Raw genomic sequence first — 23,252 nt, 5'->3', positions numbered from 1 at the left:
AGAATATATATAACATTATTAGGCCATTTTTTTTAACAATCACTTATTCCCATAGCTCAACGCTCTTTAAGCCTAAAGTCATTGTCACTTCAACCTTAGGTAAAGTCAATAACCACATCAACAAAGACACAAATGAATGGTCATATCTGGATTTCGAGGACTTACAATTGTGGTAATGGTATCTGATAGTGTTTTGAATTCTGTGCTTTGAGGGTCAGTCAAGGCTGGTACAAAGACTTGCTGCAAGGTGACTTGTAATTCCACCATTGGAGGAGGTGCCGTTGTTATGGCAATTGTAGCAGGAACAGTTGTTGTTGCAGGGGCATCTGAAATTAATACAAAATTACACTCTTTTAGAATTTGAAAGGTGCTCCAATTGCAACGTGTGCTTAAACTGTACTGGTGATATGCTAGTGTGTACAACTTGATAACGTGGGCTGTTGGGGGGAGGACAGTGAAATGTTGCTGATGTAGCTGCAATTGTTTGATCAATTCAGCAGCGTGATTTAACTTCAAAGGTGCCACGACTGAACGTTACATGTCAATGGATAATTTTGGAGCACCTATTGATTGGGTTTGCTTACTTATCACAGTGATGGAGTTCAGATCCACAGAGAAGTTGAAGGTAGAGTTTGGATTGGTCACAGCCTCTTTCAATGTATCAACAATGTCACTGCCCTTGGGGACAGGTACAGTGGAGGTCGCATTGAACTCCAGTTCCAACTCCACCTCTGTGTTAGGATCCTGACCGAGACGGGGCACAGGTCTGGAAAGGATCAAAAAGTTCATAGGTTAGGGTCAAGTCTAAAGGTGACTGAAATGTAAAGTTGTGCTAAAAATAACGCTTATATGTTCAAAAGACGTTCAGGTCTAAATGAAAGTAAAATGGTTTAAAAGTAGAATACAATTTTACCTGAATTGAGTAACAGTCGTCTGAACGTAACTAAGCCCATATCTTTGTCGGAAGATTGTGTCACACTGTAAGGAGTAGGGGAGAGAAGAGACACCTTTAATAAACTATCAGATAGTATGAGAGATTTTCCAAACAGAATATATATAACATTATTAGGCCATTTTTTTTAACAATCACTTATTCCCATAGCTCAACGCTCTTTAAGCCTAAAGTCATTGTCACTTGAACCTTAGGTAAAGTCAATAACCACATCAACAAAGACACAAATGAATGGTCATATCTGGATTTCGAGGACTTACAGTTGTGGTAATGGTATCTGATAGTGTTTTGAATTCTGTGCTTTGAGGGTCAGTCAAGGCTGGTACAAAGACTTGCTGCAAGGTGACTTGTAATTCCACCATTGGAGGAGGTGCCGTTGTTATGGCAATTGTAGCAGGAACAGTTGTTGTTGCAGGGGCATCTGAAATTAATACAAAATTACACTCTTTTAGAATTTGAAAGGTGCTCCAATTGCAACGTGTGTTTAAACTGTACTGGTGATATGCTAGTGTGTACAACTTGATAACGTGGGCTGTTGGGGGGAGGACAGTGAAATGTTGCTGATGTAGCTGCAATTGTTTGATCAATTCAGCAGCGTGATTTAACTTCAAAGGTGCCACGACTGAACGTTACATGTCAATGGATATTTTTGGAGCACCTATTGATTGGGTTTGCTTACTTATCACAGTGATGGAGTTCAGATCCACAGAGAAGTTGAAGGTAGAGTTTGGATTGGTCACAGCCTCTTTCAATGTATCAACAATGTCACTGCCCTTGGGGACAGGTATAGTGCAGGTCGCATTGAACTCCAGTTCCAACTCCACCTCTGTGTTAGGATCCTGACCGAGACGGGGCACAGGTCTACAAAGGATCAAAAAGTTCAAAGGTTAGGGTCAAGTCAAAAGGTGACTGAAAATGTAAAGTTGTGCTAAAAATAACGCTTATATGTTCAAAAGACGTTCATGTCTAAATTAAATAAAATGGTTTAAAAGTAGAATACAATATTACCTGAATTGAGTAACAGTCGTCTGAACGTAACAAAGCCCATATCTTTGTCGGAAGATTGTGTCACACTGTAAGGAGTAGGGGAGAGAAGAGACAACTTTAATAACTATCAGATAGTATGAGAGATTTTCCAAACAGAATATATATAACATTATTAGGCCATTTTTTTTAACAATCACTTATTCCCATAGCTCAACGCTCTTTAAGCCTAAAGTCATTGTCACTTGAACCTTAGGTAAAGTCAATAACCACATCAACAAAGACACAAATGAATGGTCATATCTGGATTTCGAGGACTTACAGTTGTGGTAATGGTATCTGATAGTGTTTTGAATTCTGTGCTTTGAGGGTCAGTCAAGGCTGGTACAAAGACTTGCTGCAAGGTGACTTGTAATTCCACCATTGGAGGAGGTGCCGTTGTTATGGCAATTGTAGCAGGAACAGTTGTTGTTGCAGGGGCATCTGAAATTAATACAAAATTACACTCTTTTAGAATTTGAAAGGTGCTCCAATTGCAACGTGTGTTTAAACTGTACTGGTGATATGCTAGTGTGTACAACTTGATAACGTGGGCTGTTGGGGGGAGGACAGTGAAATGTTGCTGATGTAGCTGCAATTGTTTGATCAATTCAGCAGCGTGATTTAACTTCAAAGGTGCCACAACTGAACGTTACATGTCAATGGATAATTTTGGAGCACCTATTGATTGGGTTTGCTTACTTATCACAGTGATGGAGTTCAGATCCACAGAGAAGTTGAAGGTAGAGTTTGGATTGGTCACAGCCTCTTTCAATGTATCAACAATGTCACTGCCCTTGGGGACAGGTATAGTGCAGGTCGCATTGAACTCCAGTTCCAACTCCACCTCTGTGTTAGGATCCTGACCGAGACGGGGCACAGGTCTGCAAAGGATCAAAAAGTTCAAAGGTTAGGGTCAAGTCAAAAGGTGACTGAAAATGTAAAGTTGTGCTAAAAATAACGCTTATATGTTCAAAAGACGTTCATGTCTAAATGAAATAAAATGGTTTAAAAGTAGAATACAATATTACCTGAATTGAGTAACAGTCGTCTGAACGTAACAAAGCCCATATCTTTGTCGGAAGATTGTGTCACACTGTAAGGAGTAGGGGAGAGAAGAGACAACTTTAATAAACTATCAGATAGTATGAGAGATTTTCCAAACAGAATATATATAACATTATTAGGCCATTTTTTTTAACAATCACTTATTCCCATAGCTCAACGCTCTTTAAGCCTAAAGTCATTGTCACTTGAACCTTAGGTAAAGTCAATAACCACATCAACAAAGACACAAATGAATGGTCATATCTGGATTTCGAGGACTTACAGTTGTGGTAATGGTATCTGATAGTGTTTTGAATTCTGTGCTTTGAGGGTCAGTCAAGGCTGGTACAAAGACTTGCTGCAAGGTGACTTGTAATTCCACCATTGGAGGAGGTGCCGTTGTTATGGCAATTGTAGCAGGAACAGTTGTTGTTGCAGGGGCATCTGAAATTAATACAAAATTACACTCTTTTAGAATTTGAAAGGTGCTCCAATTGCAACGTGTGTTTAAACTGTACTGGTGATATGCTAGTGTGTACAACTTGATAACGTGGGCTGTTGGGGGGAGGACAGTGAAATGTTGCTGATGTAGCTGCAATTGTTTGATCAATTCAGCAGCGTGATTTAACTTCAAAGGTGCCACGACTGAACGTTACATGTCAATGGATAATTTTGGAGCACCTATTGATTGGGTTTGCTTACTTATCACAGTGATGGAGTTCAGATCCACAGAGAAGTTGAAGGTAGAGTTTGGATTGGTCACAGCCTCTTTCAATGTATCAACAATGTCACTGCCCTTGGGGACAGGTACAGTGCAGGTCGCATTGAACTCCAGTTCCAACTCCACCTCTGTGTTAGGATCCTGACCGAGACGGGGCACAGGTCTGCAAAGGATCAAAAAGTTCAAGGTTAGGGTCAAGTCAAAAGGTGACTGAAAATGTAAAGTTGTGCTAAAAATAACGCTTATATGTTCAAAAGACGTTCATGTCTAAATTAAATAAAATGGTTTAAAAGTAGAATACAATATTACCTGAATTGAGTAACAGTCGTCTGAACGTAACAAAGCCCATATCTTTGTCGGAAGATTGTGTCACACTGTAAGGAGTAGGGGAGAGAAGAGACAACTTTAATAACTATCAGATAGTATGAGAGATTTTCCAAACAGAATATATATAACATTATTAGGCCATTTTTTTTAACAATCACTTATTCCCATAGCTCAACGCTCTTTAAGCCTAAAGTCATTGTCACTTGAACCTTAGGTAAAGTCAATAACCACATCAACAAAGACACAAATGAATGGTCATATCTGGATTTCGAGGACTTACAGTTGTGGTAATGGTATCTGATAGTGTTTTGAATTCTGTGCTTTGAGGGTCAGTCAAGGCTGGTACAAAGACTTGCTGCAAGGTGACTTGTAATTCCACCATTGGAGGAGGTGCCGTTGTTATGGCAATTGTAGCAGGAACAGTTGTTGTTGCAGGGGCATCTGAAATTAATACAAAATTACACTCTTTTAGAATTTGAAAGGTGCTCCAATTGCAACGTGTGTTTAAACTGTACTGGTGATATGCTAGTGTGTACAACTTGATAACATGGGCTGTTGGGGGGAGGACAGTGAAATGTTGCTGATGTAGCTGCAATTGTTTGATCAATTCAGCAGCGTGATTTAACTTCAAAGGTGCCACAACTGAACGTTACATGTCAATGGATAATTTTGGAGCACCTATTGATTGGGTTTGCTTACTTATCACAGTGATGGAGTTCAGATCCACAGAGAAGTTGAAGGTAGAGTTTGGATTGGTCACAGCCTCTTTCAATGTATCAACAATGTCACTGCCCTTGGGGACAGGTACAGTGCAGGTCGCATTGAACTCCAGTTCCAACTCCACCTCTGTGTTAGGATCCTGACCGAGACGGGGCACAGGTCTGCAAAGGATCAAAAAGTTCAAAGGTTAGGGTCAAGTCAAAAGGTGACTGAAAATGTAAAGTTGTGCTAAAAATAACGCTTATATGTTCAAAAGACGTTCATGTCTAAATGAAATAAAATGGTTTAAAAGTAGAATACAATATTACCTGAATTGAGTAACAGTCGTCTGAACGTAACAAAGCCCATATCTTTGTCGGAAGATTGTGTCACACTGTAAGGAGTAGGGGAGAGAAGAGACACCTTTAATAAAATATCAGATAGTATGAGAGATTTTCCAAACAGAATATATATAACATTATTAGGCCTTTTATTTTAACAATCACTTATTCCCATAGCTCAACGCTCTTTAAGCCTAAAGTCATTGTCACTTGAACCTTAGGTAAAGTCAATAACCACATCAACAAAGACACAAATGAATGGTCATATCTGGATTTCGAGGACTTACAGTTGTGGTAATGGTATCTGATAGTGTTTTGAATTCTGTGCTTTGAGGGTCAGTCAAGGCTGGTACAAAGACTTGCTGCAAGGTGACTTGTAATTCCACCATTGGAGGAGGTGCCGTTGTTATGGCAATTGTAGCAGGAACAGTTGTTGTTGCAGGGGCATCTGAAATTAATACAAAATTACACTCTTTTAGAATTTGAAAGGTGCTCCAATTGCAACGTGTGTTTAAACTGTACTGGTGATATGCTAGTGTGTACAACTTGATAACGTGGGCTGTTGGGGGGAGGACAGTGAAATGTTGCTGATGTAGCTGCAATTGTTTGATCAATTCAGCAGCGTGATTTAACTTCAAATGTGCCACGACTGAACGTTACATGTCAATGGATAATTTTGGAGCACCTATTGATTGGGTTTGCTTACTTATCACAGTGATGGAGTTCAGATCCACAGAGAAGTTGAAGGTAGAGTTTGGATTGGTCACAGCCTCTTTCAATGTATCAACAATGTCACTGCCCTTGGGGACAGGTACAGTGCAGGTCGCATTGAACTCCAGTTCCAACTCCACCTCTGTGTTAGGATCCTGACCGAGACGGGGCACAGGTCTGCAAAGGATCAAAAAGTTCAATAGGTTAGGGTCAAGTCAAAAGGTGACTGAAAATGTAAAGTTGTGCTAAAAATAACGCTTATATGTTCAAAAGACGTTCATGTCTAAATTAAATAAAATGGTTTAAAAGTAGAATACAATATTACCTGAATTGAGTAACAGTCGTCTGAACGTAACTAAGCCCATATCTTTGTCGGAAGATTGTGTCACACTGTAAGGAGTAGGGGAGAGAAGAGACAACTTTAATAACTATCAGATAGTATGAGAGATTTTCCAAACAGAATATATATAACATTATTAGGCCATTTTTTTTAACAATCACTTATTCCCATAGCTCAACGCTCTTTAAGCCCTAAGTCATTGTCACTTGAACCTTAGGTAAAGTCAATAACCACATCAACAAAGACAAAAATGAATGGTCATATCTGGATTTCGAGGACTTACAATTGTGGTAATGGTATCTGATAGTGTTTTGAATTCTGTGCTTTGAGGGTCAGTCAAGGCTGGTACAAAGACTTGCTGCAAGGTGACTTGTAATTCCACCATTGGAGGAGGTGCCGTTGTTATGGCAATTGTAGCAGGAACAGTTGTTGTTGCAGGGGCATCTGAAATTAATACAAAATTACACTCTTTTAGAATTTGAAAGGTGCTCCAATTGCAACGTGTGTTTAAACTGTACTGGTGATATGCTAGTGTGTACAACTTGATAACGTGGGCTGTTGGGGGGAGGACAGTGAAATGTTGCTGATGTAGCTGCAATTGTTTGATCAATTCAGCAGCGTGATTTAACTTCAAAGGTGCCACGACTGAACGTTACATGACAATGGATATTTTTGGAGCACCTATTGATTGGGTTTGCTTACTTATCACAGTGATGGAGTTCAGATCCACAGAGAAGTTGAAGGTAGAGTTTGGATTGGTCACAGCCTCTTTCAATGTATCAACAATGTCACTGCCCTTGGGGACAGGTACAGTGCAGGTCGCATTGAACTCCAGTTCCAACTCCACCTCTGTGTTAGGATCCTGACCGAGACGGGGCACAGGTCTGCAAAGGATCAAAAAGTTCAAAGGTTAGGGTCAAGTCAAAAGGTGACTGAAAATGTAAAGTTGTGCTAAAAATAACGCTTATATGTTCAAAAGACGTTCATGTCTAAATGAAATAAAATGGTTTAAAAGTAGAATACAATATTACCTGAATTGAGTAACAGTCGTCTGAACGTAACAAAGCCCATATCTTTGTCGGAAGATTGTGTCACACTGTAAGGAGTAGGGGAGAGAAGAGACAACTTTAATAAACTATCAGATAGTATGAGAGATTTTCCAAACAGAATATATATAACATTATTAGGCCATTTTTTTTAACAATCACTTATTCCCATAGCTCAACGCTCTTTAAGCCTAAAGTCATTGTCACTTGAACCTTAGGTAAAGTCAATAACCACATCAACAAAGACACAAATGAATGGTCATATCTGGATTTCGAGGACTTACAGTTGTGGTAATGGTATCTGATAGTGTTTTGAATTCTGTGCTTTGAGGGTCAGTCAAGGCTGGTACAAAGACTTGCTGCAAGGTGACTTGTAATTCCACCATTGGAGGAGGTGCCGTTGTTATGGCAATTGTAGCAGGAACAGTTGTTGTTGCAGGGGCATCTGAAATTAATACAAAATTACACTCTTTTAGAATTTGAAAGGTGCTCCAATTGCAACGTGTGTTTAAACTGTACTGGTGATATGCTAGTGTGTACAACTTGATAACGTGGGCTGTTGGGGGGAGGACAGTGAAATGTTGCTGATGTAGCTGCAATTGTTTGATCAATTCAGCAGCGTGATTTAACTTCAAAGGTGCCACAACTGAACGTTACATGTCAATGGATAATTTTGGAGCACCTATTGATTGGGTTTGCTTACTTATCACAGTGATGGAGTTCAGATCCACAGAGAAGTTGAAGGTAGAGTTTGGATTGGTCACAGCCTCTTTCAATGTATCAACAATGTCACTGCCCTTGGGGACAGGTATAGTGCAGGTCGCATTGAACTCCAGTTCCAACTCCACCTCTGTGTTAGGATCCTGACCGAGACGGGGCACAGGTCTGCAAAGGATCAAAAAGTTCAAGGTTAGGGTCAAGTCAAAAGGTGACTGAAAATGTAAAGTTGTGCTAAAAATAACGCTTATATGTTCAAAAGACGTTCATGTCTAAATGAAATAAAATGGTTTAAAAGTAGAATACAATATTACCTGAATTGAGTAACAGTCGTCTGAACGTAACAAAGCCCATATCTTTGTCGGAAGATTGTGTCACACTGTAAGGAGTAGGGGAGAGAAGAGACAACTTTAATAACTATCAGATAGTATGAGAGATTTTCCAAACAGAATATATATAACATTATTAGGCCATTTTTTTTAACAATCACTTATTCCCATAGCTCAACGCTCTTTAAGCCTAAAGTCATTGTCACTTGAACCTTAGGTAAAGTCAATAACCACATCAACAAAGACACAAATGAATGGTCATATCTGGATTTCGAGGACTTACAGTTGTGGTAATGGTATCTGATAGTGTTTTGAATTCTGTGCTTTGAGGGTCAGTCAAGGCTGGTACAAAGACTTGCTGCAAGGTGACTTGTAATTCCACCATTGGAGGAGGTGCCGTTGTTATGGCAATTGTAGCAGGAACAGTTGTTGTTGCAGGGGCATCTGAAATTAATACAAAATTACACTCTTTTAGAATTTGAAAGGTGCTCCAATTGCAACGTGTGTTTAAACTGTACTGGTGATATGCTAGTGTGTACAACTTGATAACGTGGGCTGTTGGGGGGAGGACAGTGAAATGTTGCTGATGTAGCTGCAATTGTTTGATCAATTCAGCAGCGTGATTTAACTTCAAATGTGCCAAGACTGAACGTTACATGTCAATGGATAATTTTGGAGCACCTATTGATTGGGTTTGCTTACTTATCACAGTGATGGAGTTCAGATCCACAGAGAAGTTGAAGGTAGAGTTTGGATTGGTCACAGCCTCTTTCAATGTATCAACAATGTCACTGCCCTTGGGGACAGGTACAGTGCAGGTCGCATTGAACTCCAGTTCCAACTCCACCTCTGTGTTAGGATCCTGACCGAGACGGGGCACAGGTCTGCAAAGGATCAAAAAGTTCAAAGGTTAGGGTCAAGTCAAAAGGTGACTGAAAATGTAAAGTTGTGCTAAAAATAACGCTTATATGTTCAAAAGACGTTCATGTCTAAATGAAATAAAATGGTTTAAAAGTAGAATACAATATTACCTGAATTGAGTAACAGTCGTCTGAACGTAACAAAGCCCATATCTTTGTCGGAAGATTGTGTCACACTGTAAGGAGTAGGGGAGAGAAGAGACAACTTTAATAAACTATCAGATAGTATGAGAGATTTTCCAAACAGAATATATATAACATTATTAGGCCATTTTTTTTAACAATCACTTATTCCCATAGCTCAACGCTCTTTAAGCCTAAAGTCATTGTCACTTGAACCTTAGGTAAAGTCAATAACCACATCAACAAAGACACAAATGAATGGTCATATCTGGATTTCGAGGACTTACAGTTGTGGTAATGGTATCTGATAGTGTTTTGAATTCTGTGCTTTGAGGGTCAGTCAAGGCTGGTACAAAGACTTGCTGCAAGGTGACTTGTAATTCCACCATTGGAGGAGGTGCCGTTGTTATGGCAATTGTAGCAGGAACAGTTGTTGTTGCAGGGGCATCTGAAATTAATACAAAATTACACTCTTTTAGAATTTGAAAGGTGCTCCAATTGCAACGTGTGTTTAAACTGTACTGGTGATATGCTAGTGTGTACAACTTGATAACGTGGGCTGTTGGGGGGAGGACAGTGAAATGTTGCTGATGTAGCTGCAATTGTTTGATCAATTCAGCAGCGTGATTTAACTTCAAAGGTGCCACAACTGAACGTTACATGTCAATGGATAATTTTGGAGCACCTATTGATTGGGTTTGCTTACTTATCACAGTGATGGAGTTCAGATCCACAGAGAAGTTGAAGGTAGAGTTTGGATTGGTCACAGCCTCTTTCAATGTATCAACAATGTCACTGCCCTTGGGGACAGGTACAGTGGAGGTCGCATTGAACTCCAGTTCCAACTCCACCTCTGTGTTAGGATCCTGACCGAGACGGGGCACAGGTCTGCAAAGGATCAAAAAGTTCATAGGTTAGGGTCAAGTCTAAAGGTGACTGAATATGTAAAGTTGTGCTAAAAATAACGCTTATATGTTCAAAAGACGTTCATGTCTAAATGAAAGAAAATTGTTTAAAAGTAGAATACAATTTTACCTGAATTGAGTAACAGTCGTCTGAACGTAACTAAGCCCATATCTTTGTCGGAAGATTGTGTCACACTGTAAGGAGTAGGGGAGAGAAGAGACACCTTTAATAAACTATCAGATAGTATGAGAGATTTTCCAAACAGAATATATATAACATTATTAGGCCATTTTTTTTAACAATCACTTATTCCCATAGCTCAACGCTCTTTAAGCCTAAAGTCATTGTCACTTGAACCTTAGGTAAAGTCAATAACCACATCAACAAAGACACAAATGAATGGTCATATCTGGATTTCGAGGACTTACAGTTGTGGTAATGGTATCTGATAGTGTTTTGAATTCTGTGCTTTGAGGGTCAGTCAAGGCTGGTACAAAGACTTGCTGCAAGGTGACTTGTAATTCCACCATTGGAGGAGGTGCCGTTGTTATGGCAATTGTAGCAGGAACAGTTGTTGTTGCAGGGGCATCTGAAATTAATACAAAATTACACTCTTTTAGAATTTGAAAGGTGCTCCAATTGCAACGTGTGTTTAAACTGTACTGGTGATATGCTAGTGTGTACAACTTGATAACGTGGGCTGTTGGGGGGAGGACAGTGAAATGTTGCTGATGTAGCTGCAATTGTTTGATCAATTCAGCAGCGTGATTTAACTTCAAAGGTGCCACAACTGAACGTTACATGTCAATGGATAATTTTGGAGCACCTATTGATTGGGTTTGCTTACTTATCACAGTGATGGAGTTCAGATCCACAGAGAAGTTGAAGGTAGAGTTTGGATTGGTCACAGCCTCTTTCAATGTATCAACAATGTCACTGCCCTTGGGGACAGGTACAGTGGAGGTCGCATTGAACTCCAGTTCCAACTCCACCTCTGTGTTAGGATCCTGACCGAGACGGGGCACAGGTCTGGAAAGGATCAAAAAGTTCATAGGTTAGGGTCAAGTCAAAAGGTGACTGAAAATGTAAAGTTGTGCTAAAAATAACGCTTATATGTTCAAAAGACGTTCATGTCTAAATGAAATAAAATTGTTTAAAAGTAGAATACAATTTTACCTGAATTGAGTAACAGTCGTCTGAACGTAACTAAGCCCATATCTTTGTCGGAAGATTGTGTCACACTGTAAGGAGTAGGGGAGAGAAGAGACAACTTTAATAGACTATCAGATAGTATGAGAGATTTTCCAAACAGAATATATATAACATTATTAGGCCATTTTTTTTAACAATCACTTATTCCCATAGCTCAACGCTCTTTAAGCCTAAAGTCATTGTCACTTGAACCTTAGGTAAAGTCAATAACCACATCAACAAAGACACAAATGAATGGTCATATCTGGATTTCGAGGACTTACAGTTGTGGTAATGGTGTCTGATAGTGTTTTGAATTCTGTGCTTTGAGGGTCAGTCAAGGCTGGTACAAAGACTTGCTGCAAGGTGACTTGTAATTCCACCATTGGAGGAGGTGCCGTTGTTATGGCAATTGTAGCAGGAACAGTTGTTGTTGCAGGGGCATCTGAAATTTAAAAAAAAATTAAACTCTTTTAGAATTTGAAAGGTGCTCCAATTGCAACGTGTGCTTAAACTGTACTGGTGATATGCTAGTGTGTACAACTTGATAACGTGGGCTGTTGGGGGGAGGACAGTGAAATGTTGCTGATGTAGCTGCAATTGTTTGATCAATTCAGCAGCGTGATTTAACTTCAAAGGTGCCACAACTGAACGTTACATGTCAATGGATAATTTTGGAGCACCTATTGATTGGGTTTGCTTACTTATCACAGTGATGGAGTTCAGATCCACAGAGAAGTTGAAGGTAGAGTTTGGATTGGTCACAGCCTCTTTCAATGTATCAACAATGTCACTGCCCTTGGGGACAGGTACAGTGGAGGTCGCATTGAACTCCAGTTCCAACTCCACCTCTGTGTTAGGATCCTGACCGAGACGGGGCACAGGTCTGGAAAGGATCAAAAAGTTCATAGGTTAGGGTCAAGTCTAAAGGTGACTGAATATGTAAAGTTGTGCTAAAAATAACGCTTATATGTTCAAAAGACGTTCATGTCTAAATGAAAGAAAATGGTTTAAAAGTAGAATACAATTTTACCTGAATTGAGTAACAGTCGTCTGAACGTAACTAAGCCCATATCTTTGTCGGAAGATTGTGTCACACTGTTAGGTGTAGGGGAGAGAAGAGACACCTTTAATAAACTATCAGATAGTATGAGAGATTTTCCAAACAGAATATATATAACATTATTAGGCCATTTTTTTTAACAATCACTTATTCCCATAGCTCAACGCTCTTTAAGCCTAAAGTCATTGTCACTTGAACCTTAGGTAAAGTCAATAACCACATCAACAAAGACACAAATGAATGGTCATATCTGGATTTCGAGGACTTACAGTTGTGGTAATGGTATCTGATAGTGTTTTGAATTCTGTGCTTTGAGGGTCAGTCAAGGCTGGTACAAAGACTTGTTGCAAGGTGACTTGTAATTCCACCATTGGAGGAGGTGCCGTTGTTATGGCAATTGTAGCAGGAACAGTTAGTTGTTGCAGGGGCATCTGAAATTAATACAAAATTACACTCTTTTAGAATTTGAAAGGTGCTCCAATTGCAACGTGTGCTTAAACTGTACTGGTGATATGCTAGTGTGTACAACTTGATAACGTGGGCTGTTGGGGGGAGGACAGTGAAATGTTGCTGATGTAGCTGCAATTGTTTGATCAATTCAGCAGCGTGATTTAACTTCAAAGGTGCCACAACTGAACGTTACATGTCAATGGATAATTTTGGAGCACCTATTGATTGGGTTTGCTTACTTATCACAGTGATGGAGTTCAGATCCACAGAGAAGTTGAAGGTAGAGTTTGGATTGGTCACAGCCTCTTTCAATGTATCAACAATGTCACTGCCCTTGGGGACAGGTACAGTGCAGGTCGCATTGAACTCCAGTTCCAACTCCACCTCTGTGTTAGGATCCTGACCGAGACGGGGCACAGGTCTGCAAAGGATCAAAAAGTTCAAAGGTTAGGGTCAAGTCAAAAGGTGACTGAAAATGTAAAGTTGTGCTAAAAATAACGCTTATATGTTCAAAAGACGTTCATGTCTAAATGAAATAAAATGGTTTAAAAGTAGAATACAATTTTACCTGAATTGAGTAACAGTCGTCTGAACGTAACAAAGCCCATATCTTTGTCGGAAGATTGTGTCACACTGTAAGGAGTAGGGGAGAGAAGAGACAACTTTAATAGACTATCAGATAGTATGAGAGATTTTCCAAACAGAATATATATAACATTATTAGGCCATTTTTTTTAACAATCACTTATTCCCATAGCTCAACGCTCTTTAAGCCTAAAGTCATTGTCACTTGAACCTTAGTTAAAGTCAATAACCACATCAACTAAGACACAAATGAATGGTCATATCTGGATTTCGAGGACTTACAGTTGTGGTAATGGTGTCTGATAGTGTTTTGAATTCTGTGCTTTGAGGGTCAGTCAAGGCTGGTACAAAGACTTGTTGCAAGGTGACTTGTAATTCCACCATTGGAGGAGGTGCCGTTGTTATGGCAATTGTAGCAGGAACAGTTGTTGTTGCAGGGGCATCTGAAATGTAAAAAAAATTAAACTCTTTTAGAATTTGAAAGGTGCTCCAATTGCAACGTGTGCTTAAACTGTACTGGTGATATGCTAGTGTGTACAACTTGATAACGTGGGCTGTTGGGGGGAGGACAGTGAAATGTTGCTGATGTAGCTGCAATTGTTTGATCAATTCAGCAGCGTGATTTAACTTCAACGGTGCCACGACTGAACGTTACATGTCAATGGATAATTTTGGAGCACCTATTGATTGGGTTTGCTTACTTATCACAGTGATGGAGTTCAGATCCACAGAGAAGTTGAAGGTAGAGTTTGGATTGGTCACAGCCTCTTTCAATGTATCAACAATGTCACTGCCCTTGGGGACAGGTACAGTGGAGGTCGCATTGAACTCCAGTTCCAACTCCACCTCTGTGTTAGGATCCTGACCGAGACGGGGCACAGGTCTGGAAAGGATCAAAAAGTTCATAGGTTAGGGTCAAGTCAAAAGGTGACTGAAAATGTAAAGTTGTGCTAAAAATAACGCTTATATGTTCAAAAGACGTTCATGTCTAAATGAAAGTAAATTGTTTAAAAGTAGAATACAATTTTACCTGAATTGAGTAACAGTCGTCTGAACGTAACTAAGCCCATATCTTTGTCGGAAGATTGTGTCACACTGTTAGGTGTAGGGGAGAGAAGAGACACCTTTAATAAACTATCAGATAGTATGAGAGATTTTCCAAACAGAATATATATAACATTATTAGGCCATTTTTTTTAACAATCACTTATTCCCATAGCTCAACGCTCTTTAAGCCTAAAGTCATTGTCACTTGAACCTTAGGTAAAGTCAATAACCACATCAACAAAGACACAAATGAATGGTCATATCTGGATTTCGAGGACTTACAGTTGTGGTAATGGTATCTGATAGTGTTTTGAATTCTGTGCTTTGAGGGTCAGTCAAGGCTGGTACAAAGACTTGCTGCAAGGTGACTTGTAATTCCACCATTGGAGGAGGTGCCGTTGTTGTGGCAATTGTAGCAGGAACAGTTGTTGTTGCAGGGGCATCTGAAATTAATACAAAATTACACTCTTTTAGAATTTGAAAGGTGCTCCAATTGCAACGTGTGTTTAAACTGTACTGGTGATATGCTAGTGTGTACAACTTGATAACGTGGGCTGTTGGGGGGAGGACAGTGAAATGTTGCTGATGTAGCTGCAATTGTTTGATCAATTCAGCAGCGTGATTTAACTTCAACGGTGCCACAACTGAACGTTACATGTCAATGGATAATTTTGGAGCACCTATTGATTGGGTTTGCTTACTTATCACAGTGATGGAGTTCAGATCCACAGAGAAGTTGAAGGTAGAGTTTGGATTGGTCACAGCCTCTTTCAATGTATCAACAATGTCACTGCCCTTGGGGACAGGTATAGTGCAGGTCGCATTGAACTCCAGTTCCAACTCCACCTCTGTGTTAGGATCCTGACCGAGACGGGGCACAGGTCTGCAAAGGATCAAAAAGTTCAAAGGTTAGGGTCAAGTCAAAAGGTGACTGAAAATGTAAAGTTGTGCTAAAAATAACGCTTATATGTTCAAAAGACGTTCATGTCTAAATGAAATAAAATGGTTTAAAAGTAGAATACAATATTACCTGAATTGAGTAACAGTCGTCTGAACGTAACAAAGCCCATATCTTTGTCGGAAGATTGTGTCACACTGTAAGGAGTAGGGGAGAGAAGAGACAACTTTAATAGACTATCAGATAGTATGAGAGATTTTCCAAACAGAATATATATAACATTATTAGGCCATTTTTTTTAACAATCACTTATTCCCATAGCTCAACGCTCTTTAAGCCTAAAGTCATTGTCACTTGAACCTTAGGTAAAGTCAATAACCACATCAACAAAGACACAAATGAATGGTCATATCTGGATTTCGAGGACTTACAGTTGTGGTAATGGTGTCTGATAGTGTTTTGAATTCTGTGCTTTGAGGGTCAGTCAAGGCTGGTACAAAAACTTGCTGCAAGGTGACTTGTAATTCCACCATTGGAGGAGGTGCCGTTGTTGTGGCAATTGTAGCAGGAACAGTTGTTGTTGCAGGGGCATCTGAAATTAATACAAAATTACTCTCTTTTAGAATTTGAAAGGTGCTCCAATTGCAACGTGTGTTTAAACTGTACTGGTGATATGCTAGTGTGTACAACTTGATAACGTGGGCTGTTGGGGGGAGGACAGTGAAATGTTGCTGATGTAGCTGCAATTGTTTGATCAATTCAGCAGCGTGATTTAACTTCAAAGGTGCCACAACTGAACGTTACATGTCAATGGATAATTTTGGAGCACCTATTGATTGGGTTTGCTTACTTATCACAGTGATGGAGTTCAGATCCACAGAGAAGTTGAAGGTAGAGTTTGGATTGGTCACAGCCTCTTTCAATGTATCAACAATGTCACTGCCCTTGGGGACAGGTACAGTGCAGGTCGCATTGAACTCCAGTTCCAACTCCACCTCTGTGTTAGGATCCTGACCGAGACGGGGCACAGGTCTGCAAAGGATCAAAAAGTTCAAAGGTTAGGGTCAAGTCAAAAGGTGACTGAAAATGTAAAGTTGTGCTAAAAATAACGCTTATATGTTCAAAAGACGTTCATGTCTAAATGAAATAAAATGGTTTAAAAGTAGAATACAATATTACCTGAATTGAGTAACAGTCGTCTGAACGTAACAAAGCCCATATCTTTGTCGGAAGATTGTGTCACACTGTAAGGAGTAGGGGAGAGAAGAGACAACTTTAATAGACTATCAGATAGTATGAGAGATTTTCCAAACAGAATATATATAACATTATTAGGCCATTTTTTTTAACAATCACTTATTCCCATAGCTCAACGCTCTTTAAGCCTAAAGTCATTGTCACTTGAACCTTAGGTAAAGTCAATAACCACATCAACAAAGACACAAATGAATGGTCATATCTGGATTTCGAGGACTTACAGTTGTGGTAATGGTATCTGATAGTGTTTTGAATTCTGTGCTTTGAGGGTCAGTCAAGGCTGGTACAAAGACTTGCTGCAAGGTGACTTGTAATTCCACCATTGGAGGAGGTGCCGTTGTTGTGGCAATTGTAGCAGGAACAGTTGTTGTTGCAGGGGCATCTGAAATTAATACAAAATTACACTCTTTTAGAATTTGAAAGGTGCTCCAATTGCAACGTGTGTTTAAAGTGTACTGGTGATATGCTAGTGTGTACAACTTGATAACGTGGGCTGTTGGGGGGAGGACAGTGAAATGTTGCTGATGTAGCTGCAATTGTTTGATCAATTCAGCAGCGTGATTTAACTTCAACGGTGCCACAACTGAACGTTACATGTCAATGGATAATTTTGGAGAACCTATTGATTGGGTTTGCTTACTTATCACAGTGATGGAGTTCAGATCCACAGAGAAGTTGAAGGTAGAGTTTGGATTGGTCACAGCCTCTTTCAATGTATCAACAATGTCACTGCCCTTGGGGACAGGTATAGTGCAGGTCGCATTGAACTCCAGTTCCAACTCCACCTCTGTGTTAGGATCCTGATCGAGACGGGGCACAGGTCTACAAAGGATCAAAAAGTTCAAAGGTTAGGGTCAAGTCAAAAGGTGACTGAAAATGTAAAGTTGTGCTAAAAATAACGCTTATATGTTCAAAAGACGTTCATGTCTAAATGAAATAAAATGGTTTAAAAGTAGAATACAATATTACCTGAATTGAGTAACAGTCGTCTGAACGTAACAAAGCCCATATCTTTGTCGGAAGATTGTGTCACACTGTAAGGAGTAGGGGAGAGAAGAGACAACTTTAATAGACTATCAGATAGTATGAGAGATTTTCCAAACAGAATATATATAACATTATTAGGCCATTTTTTTTAACAATCACTTATTCCCATAGCTCAACGCTCTTTAAGCCTAAAGTCATTGTCACTTGAACCTTAGGTAAAGTCAATAACCACATCAACAAAGACACAAATGAATGGTCATATCTGGATTTCGAGGACTTACAGTTGTGGTAATGGTGTCTGATAGTGTTTTGAATTCTGTGCTTTGAGGGTCAGTCAAGGCTGGTACAAAGACTTGTTGCAAGGTGACTTGTAATTCCACCATTGGAGGAGGTGCCGTTGTTATGGCAATTGTAGCAGGAACAGTTGTTGTTGCAGGGGCATCTGAAATGTAAAAAAAATTAAACTCTTTTAGAATTTGAAAGGTGCTCCAATTGCAACGTGTGCTTAAACTGTACTGGTGATATGCTAGTGTGTACAACTTGATAACGTGGGCTGTTGGGGGGAGGACAGTGAAATGTTGCTGATGTAGCTGCAATTGTTTGATCAATTCAGCAGCGTGATTTAACTTCAAAGGTGCCACGACTGAACGTTACATGTCAATGGATATTTTTGGAGCACCTATTGATTGGGTTTGCTTACTTATCACAGTGATGGAGTTCAGATCCACAGAGAAGTTGAAGGTAGAGTTTGGATTGGTCACAGCCTCTTTCAATGTATCAACAATGTCACTGTCCTTGGGGACAGGTACAGTGCAGGTCGCATTGAACTCCAGTTCCAACTCCACCTCTGTGTTAGGATCCTGACCGAGACGGGGCACAGGTCTGCAAAGGATCAAAAAGTTCAAAGGTTAGGGTCAAGTCAAAAGGTGACTGAAAATGTAAAGTTGTGCTAAAAATAACGCTTATATGTTCAAAAGACGTTCATGTCTAAAGAAATAAAATGGTTTAAAAGTAGAATACAATATTACCTGAATTGAGTAACAGTCGTCTGAACGTAACAAAGCCCATATCTTTGTCGGAAGATTGTGTCACACTGTAAGGAGTAGGGGAGAGAAGAGACAACTTTAATAGACTATCAGATAGTATGAGAGATTTTCCAAACAGAATATATATAACATTATTAGGCCATTTTTTTTAACAATCACTTATTCCCATAGCTCAACGCTCTTTAAGCCTAAAGTCATTGTCACTTGAACCTTAGGTAAAGTCAATAACCACATCAACAAAGACACAAATGAATGGTCATATCTGGATTTCGAGGACTTACAGTTGTGGTAATGGTATCTGATAGTGTTTTGAATTCTGTGCTTTGAGGGTCAGTCAAGGCTGGTACAAAGACTTGCTGCAAGGTGACTTGTAATTCCACCATTGGAGGAGGTGCCGTTGTTGTGGCAATTGTAGCAGGAACAGTTGTTGTTGCAGGGGCATCTGAAATTAATACAAAATTACACTCTTTTAGAATTTGAAAGGTGCTCCAATTGCAACGTGTGCTTAAACTGTACTGGTGATATGCTAGTGTGTACAACTTGATAACGTGGGCTGTTGGGGGGAGGACAGTGAAATGTTGCTGATGTAGCTGCAATTGATTGATCAATTCAGCAGCGTGATTTAACTTCAAAGGTGCCACAACTGAACGTTACATGTCAATGGATAATTTTGGAGCACCTATTGATTGGGTTTGCTTACTTATCACAGTGATGGAGTTCAGATCCACAGAGAAGTTGAAGGTAGAGTTTGGATTGGTCACAGCCTCTTTCAATGTATCAACAATGTCACTGCCCTTGGGGACAGGTACAGTGCAGGTCGCATTGAACTCCAGTTCCAACTCCACCTCTGTGTTAGGATCCTGACCGAGACGGGGCACAGGTCTGCAAAGGATCAAAAAGTTCAAAGGTTAGGGTCAAGTCAAAAGGTGACTGAAAATGTAAAGTTGTGCTAAAAATAACGCTTATATGTTCAAAAGACGTTCATGTCTAAATTAAATAAAATGGTTTAAAAGTAGAATACAATATTACCTGAATTGAGTAACAGTCGTCTGAACGTAACAAAGCCCATATCTTTGTCGGAAGATTGTGTCACACTGTAAGGAGTAGGGGAGAGAAGAGACAACTTTAATAGACTATCAGATAGTATGAGAGATTTTCCAAACAGAATATATATAACATTATTAGGCCATTTTTTTTAACAATCACTTATTCCCATAGCTCAACGCTCTTTAAGCCTAAAGTCATTGTCACTTGAACCTTAGGTAAAGTCAATAACCACATCAACAAAGACACAAATGAATGGTCATATCTGGATTTCGAGGACTTACAGTTGTGGTAATGGTATCTGATAGTGTTGTGAATTCTGTGCTTTGAGGGTCAGTCAAGGCTGGTACAAAGACTTGCTGCAAGGTGACTTGTAATTCCACCATTGGAGGAGGTGCAGTTGTTATGGCAATTGTAGCAGGAACAGTTGTTGTTGCAGAGGCATCTGAAATTAATACAAAATTACACTCTTTTAGAATTTGAAATGTGCTCCAATTGCAACGTGTGTTTAAACTGTACTGGTGATATGCTAGTGTGTACAACTTGATAACGTGGGCTGTTGGGGGGAGGACAGTGAAATGTTGCTGATGTAGCTGCAATTGTTTGATCAATTCAGCAGCGTGATTTAACTTCAAAGGTGCCACAACTAAACGTTACATGTCAATGGATAATTTTGGAGCACCTATTGATTGGGTTTGCTTACTTATCACAGTGATGGAGTTCAGATCCACAGAGAAGTTGAAGGTAGAGTTTGGATTGGTCACAGCCTCTTTCAATGTATCAACAATGTCACTGCCCTTGGGGACAGGTACAGTGCAGGTCGCATTGAACTCCAGTTCCAACTCCACCTCTGTTTTAGGATCCTGACCGAGACGGTGCACAGGTCTGCAAAGGATCAAAAGTTCAAAGGTTAGGGTCAAGTCAAAAGGTGACTGAAAATGTAAAGTTGTGCTAAAAATAACGCTTATATGTTCAAAAGACGTTCATGTCTAAATGAAATAAAATTGTTTAAAAGTAGAATACAATATTACCTGAATTGAGTAACAGTCGTCTGAACGTAACAAAGCCCATATCTTTGTCGGAAGATTGTGTCACACTGTAAGGAGTAGGGGAGAGAAGAGACAACTTTAATAGACTATCAGATAGTATGAGAGATTTTCCAAACAGAATATATATAACATTATTAGGCCATTTTTTTTAACAATCACTTATTCCCATAGCTCAACGCTCTTTAAGCCTAAAGTCATTGTCACTTGAACCTTAGGTAAAGTCAATAACCGCATCAACAAAGACACAAATGAATGGTCATATCTGGATTTCGAGGACTTACAGTTGTGGTAATGGTGTCTGATAGTGTTTTGAATTCTGTGCTTTGAGGGTCAGTCAAGGCTGGTACAAAAACTTGTTGCAAGGTGACTTGTAATTCCACCATTGGAGGAGATGCCGTTGTTATGGCAATTGTAGCAGGAACAGTTGTTGTTGCAGGGGCATCTGAAATTAATACAAAATTACACTCTTTTAGAATTTGAAAGGTGCTCCAATTGCAACGTGTGTTTAGACTGTACTGGTGATATGCTAGTGTGTACAACTTGATAACGTGGGCTGTTGGGGGGAGGACAGTGAAATGTTGCTGATGTAGCTGCAATTGATTGATCAATTCAGCAGCGTGATTTAACTTCAAAGGTGCCACAACTGAACGTTACATGTCAATGGATAATTTTGGAGCACCTATTGATTGGGTTTGCTTACTTATCACAGTGATGGAGTTCAGATCCACAGAGAAGTTGAAGGTAGAGTTTGGATTGGTCACAGCCTCTTTCAATGTATCAACAATGTCACTGCCCTTGGGGACAGGTACAGTGCAGGTCGCATTGAACTCCAGTTCCAACTCCACCTCTGTGTTAGGATCCTGACCGAGACGGGGCACAGGTCTGCAAAGGATCAAAAAGTTCAAAGGTTAGGGTCAAGTCAAAAGGTGACTGAAAATGTAAAGTTGTGCTAAAAATAACGCTTATATGTTCAAAAGACGTTCATGTCTAAATGAAATAAAATGGTTTAAAAGTAGAATACAATATTACCTGAATTGAGTAACAGTCGTCTGAACGTAACAAAGCCCATATCTTTGTCGGAAGATTGTGTCACACTGTAAGGAGTAGGGGAGAGAAGAGACAACTTTAATAGACTATCAGATAGTATGAGAGATTTTCCAAACAGAATATATATAACATTATTAGGCCATTTTTTTTAACAATCACTTATTCCCATAGCTCAACGCTCTTTAAGCCTAAAGTCATTGTCACTTGAACCTTAGGTAAAGTCAATAACCACATCAACAAAGACACAAATGAATGGTCATATCTGGATTTCGAGGACTTACAGTTGTGGTAATGGTGTCTGATAGTGTTTTGAATTCTGTGCTTTGAGGGTCAGTCAAGGCTGGTACAAAAACTTGTTGCAAGGTGACTTGTAATTCCACCATTGGAGGAGGTGCCGTTGTTATGGCAATTGTAGCAGGAACAGTTGTTGTTGCAGGGGCATCTGAAATGTAAAAAAAATTAAACTCTTTTAGAATTTGAAAAGTGCTCCAATTGCAACGTGTGTTTAAACTGTACTGGTGATATGCTAGTGTGTACAACTTGATAACGTGGGCTGTTGGGGGGAGGACAGTGAAATGTTGCTGATGTAGCTGCAATTGTTTGATCAATTCAGCAGTGTGATTTAACTTCAAATGTGCCACAACTGAACGTTACATGTCAATGGATAATTTTGGAGCACCTATTGGTTGGGTTTGCTTTGTATTTTTGATTTTGTTATAATTTTTTTAGGCCATTTTATCCCCACTTCAATTTCACAGATACATGTAACAGTTACACCTTGACCTTTAGGACTTATGGAATATGCATCTGGGACCATAAAATATCTCTAATGTTGCCCCTATATCCCATAGACAAGACTGAGTATAACTTCTTTGGGACCAAAACTGTTCAGTTCTTGTCAAAGGATATTTTTTGTGCACCCCTTGGTTGGGTTTACTTACTCATAACACTAATGGAGTTTGGATCCAAATAAAGGTTGAAAATTGACTTCAGTATATCCGCAATGTCACTACCCTTAGGGAAAGTTTCATTGGAGGTTCCATTGAACACCAGTTCAACCTCAGCCTCTGTGACTGTTCCCATACCGGAACAGAATACAGTGTTGACAACAGGTCTGCAAGGAGTCAGAGGTGAAAACAATTGGTGAGTGAACAGTGGCCAGTCATTCATGTGTAGCCTTGGTTAAAACACTGTCACCAAAATATCATAAATACATATTACAGAAAATGTTAGTTGTTGTATAAAATAGATAAATAATTACATATTTAATATATTTAATCAATATTACAATAAACATATTAATAAATAAAGTGTTTATTCAAATAAGTAAATATTACAGAAATGTTATTTGCGGTATAAAAGTTAATTGTTCTATTTTTGTGTAAC

General features: G+C 39.4%; 2 protein-coding genes across 3 annotated transcripts; both read right to left on the bottom strand.

The window, feature by feature from the left end:
* Positions 1-39: 39 nt before the first annotated feature.
* On the bottom strand, positions 40-12,864 carry LOC115173704 (uncharacterized). The gene is made up of 37 exons (XM_029732030.1): positions 12,726-12,864; positions 12,427-12,491; positions 12,098-12,279; positions 11,678-11,838; positions 11,379-11,443; positions 11,050-11,231; positions 10,631-10,791; positions 10,332-10,396; positions 10,003-10,184; positions 9,584-9,744; positions 9,285-9,349; positions 8,956-9,137; positions 8,537-8,697; positions 8,239-8,303; positions 7,911-8,092; positions 7,492-7,652; positions 7,193-7,257; positions 6,864-7,045; positions 6,445-6,605; positions 6,147-6,211; positions 5,817-5,998; positions 5,398-5,558; positions 5,099-5,163; positions 4,770-4,951; positions 4,351-4,511; positions 4,053-4,117; positions 3,725-3,906; positions 3,306-3,466; positions 3,007-3,071; positions 2,678-2,859; positions 2,259-2,419; positions 1,961-2,025; positions 1,632-1,813; positions 1,213-1,373; positions 914-978; positions 585-766; positions 40-326 (listed from the first exon to the last, which is right to left on the bottom strand). The coding sequence occupies exons 1-37, from the start codon at positions 12,825-12,827 to the stop codon at positions 118-120; spliced, it is 5,046 nt and encodes a 1,681-aa protein (XP_029587890.1). The 5' UTR covers positions 12,828-12,864; the 3' UTR covers positions 40-117.
* A 47-nt stretch (positions 12,865-12,911) lies between these two features.
* On the bottom strand, positions 12,912-22,874 carry LOC115173705 (uncharacterized). Of its 2 annotated transcripts, XM_029732032.1 has the most exons (27): positions 22,148-22,874; positions 21,849-21,913; positions 21,520-21,701; positions 21,101-21,261; positions 20,802-20,866; positions 20,474-20,655; positions 20,055-20,215; positions 19,756-19,820; positions 19,427-19,608; positions 19,008-19,168; positions 18,709-18,773; positions 18,381-18,562; positions 17,962-18,122; positions 17,663-17,727; positions 17,334-17,515; positions 16,915-17,075; positions 16,616-16,680; positions 16,287-16,468; positions 15,868-16,028; positions 15,569-15,633; positions 15,240-15,421; positions 14,821-14,981; positions 14,522-14,586; positions 14,193-14,374; positions 13,774-13,934; positions 13,475-13,539; positions 12,912-13,327 (listed from the first exon to the last, which is right to left on the bottom strand). In XM_029732032.1, exons 1-27 carry the CDS (start codon positions 22,247-22,249, stop codon positions 13,096-13,098), a joined length of 3,663 nt encoding a protein of 1,220 aa, XP_029587892.1. In that variant the 5' UTR covers positions 22,250-22,874; the 3' UTR covers positions 12,912-13,095. The 2 variants fall into 2 exon arrangements, with proteins under 2 accessions (XP_029587892.1, XP_029587893.1); XM_029732033.1 differs by lacking the exons at positions 19,427-19,608; positions 19,756-19,820; positions 20,055-20,215 and having other exon boundaries at positions 22,148-22,873.
* Between the last annotated feature and the right edge of the window lie 378 nt (positions 22,875-23,252).

The sequence above is a fragment of the Salmo trutta genome, chromosome 34 (genome assembly GCF_901001165.1).
Source record: "Salmo trutta chromosome 34, fSalTru1.1, whole genome shotgun sequence".
In the NCBI taxonomy this organism is placed as follows: Eukaryota; Metazoa; Chordata; class Actinopteri; order Salmoniformes; family Salmonidae; genus Salmo; species Salmo trutta.
This window is presented reverse-complemented; position numbering and strand designations above follow the sequence as displayed.

Coding starts and splice junctions, on each gene's coding strand:
- LOC115173704 (XM_029732030.1), bottom strand. CDS start 12,827: ATGGTGGAATTACAAGTCACCTTGCAACAAGTCTTTGTACCAGCCTTG. Junction 8,698..8,955: donor GAACTCCATCACTGTGATAA/GTAAGCAAACCC, acceptor TATTAATTTCAG/ATGCCCCTGCAACAACAACT. Junction 5,164..5,397: donor CAGATACCATTACCACAACT/GTAAGTCCTCGA, acceptor TACTCCTTACAG/TGTGACACAATCTTCCGACA.
- LOC115173705 (XM_029732032.1), bottom strand. CDS start 22,249: ATGGTGGAATTACAAGTCACCTTGCAACAAGTTTTTGTACCAGCCTTG. Junction 20,216..20,473: donor GAACTCCATCACTGTGATAA/GTAAGCAAACCC, acceptor TATTAATTTCAG/ATGCCTCTGCAACAACAACT. Junction 16,681..16,914: donor CAGATACCATTACCACAACT/GTAAGTCCTCGA, acceptor TACTCCTTACAG/TGTGACACAATCTTCCGACA.